Here is a 5944-nt window from a genome sequence, read left to right as displayed (position 1 = left end):
CGAGTTTTAGCTGGACTTGAACCCCAGTCTGGCATTAACCAGTCAGTGATGTTATCACATAGGCCACCATAACCCTCACATGGACGAAAAGGTTGAGATAAATGTGTAAAGTTCACAACAAGACGAAACATACGCAATTATATGAGAGAGAGAGAGAGAGAGAGAGAGAGAGAGAGAGAGAGAGAGAGAGAGAGAGAGAGAGAGAGAGAGAGAGAGTAGGTATCACAGAATATAATTTCATCAACGATTACCAATTTCACAAAATTGCGACGCAAAGAAATGGTTAGTAAAATGACATCATTAACATTTAAATCATTAACTCAAATTGACTGGTTAATTTTAAATATATAAATATATATATATATATATATATATATATATATATATATATTATATACATATATATACATACATACATACATATATATATATACATATATAATATATACATATATACACATACATATATATACACATACATACATACATATATACATATGCATATATATACATACATATACACATACATATATATATATATATATATATATATATACATATATTATTATTATTATTACTATCCAAGCTACAACCCTAATTGGAAAAGCAAGATGCTATAAGCCCAGGGGCTCCAATAGGGAAAAATAGCCCAGTGAGGAAAGGAAATAAGGAAATAAATAACTGAAGAGAACAAATTAACAATAAATCATTCTAAAAAAAGTAATGTCAAAAGAGATATATCATATATAAACTATTAACAACGTCAACAACAAAAATGTCATATATAAACTATAAAAAGACTCATGTCCGTCTGGTCAACAAAAAAGCATTTGCTCCAACTTTGAACTTTTGAAGTTCTACTGATTCAACAACCCGATTAGGAAGATCATTCCACAACTTGGTAACAGCTGGAATAAAACTTCTAGAGTACTGCGTAGTATTGAGTCTTATGATGGAGAAGGCCTGGCTATTAGAATTAACTGCCTGCCTAGTATTACGAACAGGATAGAATTGTCCAGGGAGATCTGAATGTAAAGGATGGTCAGAGTTATGAAAAATCTTATGCAACATGCATAATGAACTAATTGATCGACGGTGCCAGAGATTAATATCTAGATCAGGAATAAGAAATTTAATAGACCGTAAGTTTCTGTCCAACAAATTAAGATGAGAATCAGCAGCTGAAGACCAGACAGGAGAACAATACTCAAAACAAGGTAGAATAAAAGAATTAAAACACTTCTTCAGAATAGATTGATCACCGAATATCTTAAAAGACTTTCTCAATAAGCCAATTTTTTGTGCAATTGAAGACACAGACCTTATATGTTTCTCAAAAGTAAATTTGCTGTCAAGAATCACGCCTAAAATTTTGAAAGAGTCATACAAATTTAAAGAAACATTATCAATACTGAGATCCGGATGTTGAGGAGCCACCGTCCTTGACCTACTTACAATCATACTTTGAGTTTTGTTAGGATTCAACTTCATACCCCATAATTTGCACCATGCACTAATTTTAGCTAAATCTCTATTAAGGGATTCACCAACCCCAGATCTACATTCAGGGGATGGAATTGATGCAAAGAGAGTAGCATCATCTGCATATGCAACAAGCTTATTTTCTAGGCCAAACCACATGTCATGTGTATATAGTATGAAAAGTAATGGGCCAAGAACACTACCCTGTGGAACACCGGATATCACATTCCTATACTCACTATGGTGCTCATCAACAACAACTCTTTGAGATCTACTACTTAAAAAATCAATAATAATGCTAAGAAACGACCCACCCACTCCCAACTGTTTCAGTTTGAAAACAAGGGCCTCATGATTAACACGGTCAAAGGCAGCACTAAAATCAAGGCCAATCATACGAACTTCCCGACCACAATCAAGGGATTTCTGTACTGCATTGGAGATTGTAAGAAGGGCATCACATGCTCCAAGGCCTTTCCGAAAACCAAATTGCAAACTAGGGAATAGATGATTACCTTCAGCAAACCTATTAAGACGTTTTGCCAGAAGACGTTCAAAAACTTTAGATAATATGGGAGTTATGGAAATTGGGCGGTAATCAGTGGGACTTGAGCTACCACAAACACATTTACATAGAGGAGTAACATTACCAATTCTCCAACAAGTGCTAACTTTGGAGCTAAGAAATCTGCTGTCTTTATAAAAAACAAAGGAAAAATACCATTTGGGTCTACACCTCCATAAGCATCAAGGTCCATCAACAGAGCTTTAATCTCACGAGATCGAAAAGCTAAACGAGTTAGTTTAGCCTCAGGAAAACAGGAATGAGGAAGTTCAAGTTTTTCATTACTCTGTTTACTGTTAAAAACATCAGCCAAAAGGGTTGCCTTTTCCTTTGGACAGTGAGTGACTGAGCCATCTGGTTTAACCCTGGACAGGTAACGCTGGGCATATATGCCCAGGACGCTGCGCAAAAAGAAGTTTTTTCAGAACTGCGCAGTTGTGGTTGCTATTAGTCTAAATGTTAGCCCGTGAATCGGCAGTTGAGGATACGCTTTTGCAGATGTCGGACGTGCTGTAGCTGTGCTCTGTTCACCTCGACGCCATAACACATTTTTCACGGGTATACCGGTCATTTATGACCCAGCGTTGCGTTCCACGTGAGTTTAGTGAAAGTCAAAGTTTTCATATAATTGACTATAGCATTATTGTCATTATATGTGTGTTATTGATGTTTTTATTCAACTTTTGTCAAAGATTTACAAAACTTCTAGAACCACCGGCAGCCAGCTGGCATGCTTCTAGAAGGAAATATGGCAGATATTCTGATTTCCTAATTTTGATGATTTTTTTGTTTTTTCAGAGCATGGCTTCTTCGAGCGAACTTTACGACGAAGACTCGTTCTTCAACCTTCCAGGAAGTGAGAGTGAGGAAGAAGAGGATGCCCCACATGAGGTTGATGAAGACCACGAGGACAATGGAGTATTTCACTTCGGTACTTCGAGATTTTATTCAAGCAGCTCCAAGGTGTCCCCCTCAGCTTCGACAAGTTCCTACAACCCTTTGCCCTCTTCCAAACGTTCTAAGAAGTCTAACCCTGTGGTGTCTGATGTTACTATGTCTGTTAATATTATTGTGGATGATTTGGAAATCCTGCCAGCAGACGAGGAAGACTTTAATGACCCTGACGACCCGCCTTCAAGACCCTCTACATCCCATGATATGTCTCATGACATACCATCAGAGCACTTGACGTCCGCAGAACTACGCAGCAGGAAAAGGAGAAGGGGCCAGTTGCATGGTGCAGTAGGAACTGCTATCAAGAAGCTGAAAGAGGAGAGTGTCAAGGCAAGGGATGGCACAGTTTGGCACCGGGATCCCAATCTAGACCTGCCTAGATATGATACCCATTACATCCCCAGGGGGAGTTCCAGCACCATAGTACAAGGCATTACAAGTCCCTGTGATTTCTTTGCTCTCTTCTTTGATGACACAATGATAGCCACCATTTGTGTAGAGACCAACCGGAAGATAGAGACTCTGAGACCACGATTCAAGCAGGCTGATAGCTACACATTTGGGGAAGTCTCTCTGATGGAACTGAAGGCCTTCCTTGGTCTTTTGATCCTGTCGGGGATACGGAAGGACAATCATGTGGCCACATCAGACATGTGGTCTTTGCTAGATGGCTCTCACGTCTACAGAGCTGTCATGACTGAACGCCGGTTTGCCTTCCTTCTACGAGTCATCCGCTTCGACGACAGTGCCACTCGACAGGAACGTCGCAAGACTGACAAGATGGCCCCAATTCGCAAGATTTGGAATATGCTCATCCAGCACTGCAAGGAGAACTACAAGCCAGGACCTCATATAACTGTTGATGAGCAGTTGATTCCTTTCCGTGGACGATGCCCTTTCAAAATGTACATACCAAATAAACCAGCAAAGTAAGTAAATTTATGACAAATAATTTATGATAATACTTGTTTTATATACATGTTTGTGATATATTTTGTTTATTTATTTTCATTGTTATTATTTTTATTTTTATTATTCTATTTAGTGATTTTTATTTATTCATAGTTGCAATACTTTTACTAATAGTTTTTTCTTATCTCCAGGTATGGGTTGAAGGTGGTCATGGCATGTGATGCTGACACGCATTACATGATCAATGCAATCCCTTACATGGGCAAGGGGAGTGTTGAGCTTCCGAAAGGGATGACGTTAGGAGAGATTTTTACTATGGAGCTTGTTCAGCCATACCACAGACGAGGAAGGACAGTGACAACAGACAGTTGGTTCACATCCCTGCGCTTAGCCCTGTCGCTGAAGGATGTTGGCATGGACCTGGTAGGGACCATCAGACAGAAGCCCTATATTCCTCAGTGTGTCATCAACAAGACAATGGAAGTTGGTTCTTCTGTGGCCGCATTCTCCTATGCCCACAACGTCACCTTGCAGTGCCAGAGGGTCAACTCCACCAAGTGGGTTCTTCTGCTGTCGACATTCCACCACCAGCCTTCAGTCATGGAGAACTACAAATCTGATATTCAGATGTTCTACAACGCAACTAAGGGTGGAGTTGATTGCTTTGATCAGCTATGCAGCATCAGTTCCTGCGCAAGAAAGACGAGACGGTGGCCTCTAGCATACTTCTTTGGAATGCTCAACATGGTGATGGTAAACTCCTATATTCTGTACACCGACAACACGAGTCTTCCAAAGAGGAGTAGGCGGCAGTTCTACAAGGAGCTGATGGAGGGCTTGTGCTACGAATGGGTCAATCGTAGGTACAGGCTCTTCACTTTTCTCTCTCGTGATCTGAAACATATCATGAGAATAACATTCAATCTTCCTGAAATAACACAAGAAGCAGCGTCCTCGAGGTTGGAAACGCGCACAAGATGTTTCCTGTGTCCCAGCAACACCCACAAGAAAAGCAGAATTTCTTGTGTTCATTGTCATAAACCTGTTTGTGCCAGCCACCAGGTTATCTGCTGTTCCAATTGCAAAAATGTCTAGGTAAGACACCACATATTTTCTTTCATGTTGCAGTAAAGTTTTGAGAATATATCATTTTCATGAAAAGTCGTCCCTCTCAATTTTAGTGTTCCTTCGGGGTTTACAGATTCCTCTTTTCCTAATTTTCTTTTGCTCAAAGTTATCGTGTATCATCTGAAAAGATGCATGTAGAATTTCAGTCAAAAGTAATAATGTTCAGTAAGCCTAATTGCCTCTTGAAAGCATACATTATAATAGCTTGTCCCTCTTCCCACAGAGGCTGCCTGCGACATGCACACCTCTTCTACCTTTGCTTGCCCAGGGACTCGGTTTTTATGGTAAGTGCTATAATCTTGTTATATTCCTGTTCCTTACGAAATTTTCTATAGATTATGTAATATTCAGTGTGATTGAGCTCGTGTATTGAGAGTTATGTAGCACTTTCTAAGAAAAAAGTGGCTGATAACTCGGCCCTCTCAAATTTATTGTCCCTTAGCAGATATATTTTTATGTTATTTTGATTATTTCTTACTTAAAACTGACTGTACATCTTCTATAATTGTCCAGGTGAAATTTTAACGAAATATAGCACTATTTAGTAGGTCAAATGACGTCTTGAATGCATGCGTTCATTCACGCTCCTAATCAGTTGTTTTTCCTCCAACAGCTGCTGCCTGCGACACCCACACAACCTCGGACTCTGCTTGCCCTTGTGACTCTGTTTTTATTGTAAGTACTATAAACTTGTTATATTCTTGTTCCTTATGAAATTCTCTATAAATTGCGTAATTTTCAGTGTGATTGAGCTCATATGTGATGATGTACCAGATATTTTATTTGAAGGAATTGCGTGAAAAATCATCCCTGAAAAGGTGGTACTATCATTTACTTGTCTTTTTCAAACTAAAGTGCGCAAATATATAATTTTTCTATGATAATTATATTCTTAGATCATAT

The 5944-nt window shown here is 39.0% G+C and overlaps 1 protein-coding gene across 1 annotated transcript; it reads left to right on the top strand.

The window, feature by feature from the left end:
- The first annotated feature begins 2848 nt into the window (after positions 1–2848).
- On the top strand, positions 2849–5008 carry LOC137636077 (piggyBac transposable element-derived protein 4-like). Its single transcript, XM_068368503.1, has 2 exons — positions 2849–3930; positions 4105–5008. The coding sequence occupies exons 1-2, from the start codon at positions 2849–2851 to the stop codon at positions 5006–5008; spliced, it is 1986 nt and encodes a 661-aa protein (XP_068224604.1).
- The last annotated feature ends 936 nt before the right edge of the window (positions 5009–5944 follow it).

The sequence above is a fragment of the Palaemon carinicauda genome, unplaced genomic scaffold (assembly GCF_036898095.1).
Source record: "Palaemon carinicauda isolate YSFRI2023 unplaced genomic scaffold, ASM3689809v2 scaffold2232, whole genome shotgun sequence".
NCBI classification, from domain to species: Eukaryota; Metazoa; Arthropoda; class Malacostraca; order Decapoda; family Palaemonidae; genus Palaemon; species Palaemon carinicauda.
This window is presented reverse-complemented; position numbering and strand designations above follow the sequence as displayed.

Bases quoted from the DNA above. Each gene is read 5' to 3' on its own strand.
- LOC137636077 (XM_068368503.1), top strand. From the start codon at position 2,849: ATGGCTTCTTCGAGCGAACTTTACGACGAAGACTCGTTCTTCAACCTT. The intron at 3,931-4,104 runs GTAAGTAAATTT...TCTTATCTCCAG, and splicing joins ATACCAAATAAACCAGCAAA to GTATGGGTTGAAGGTGGTCA.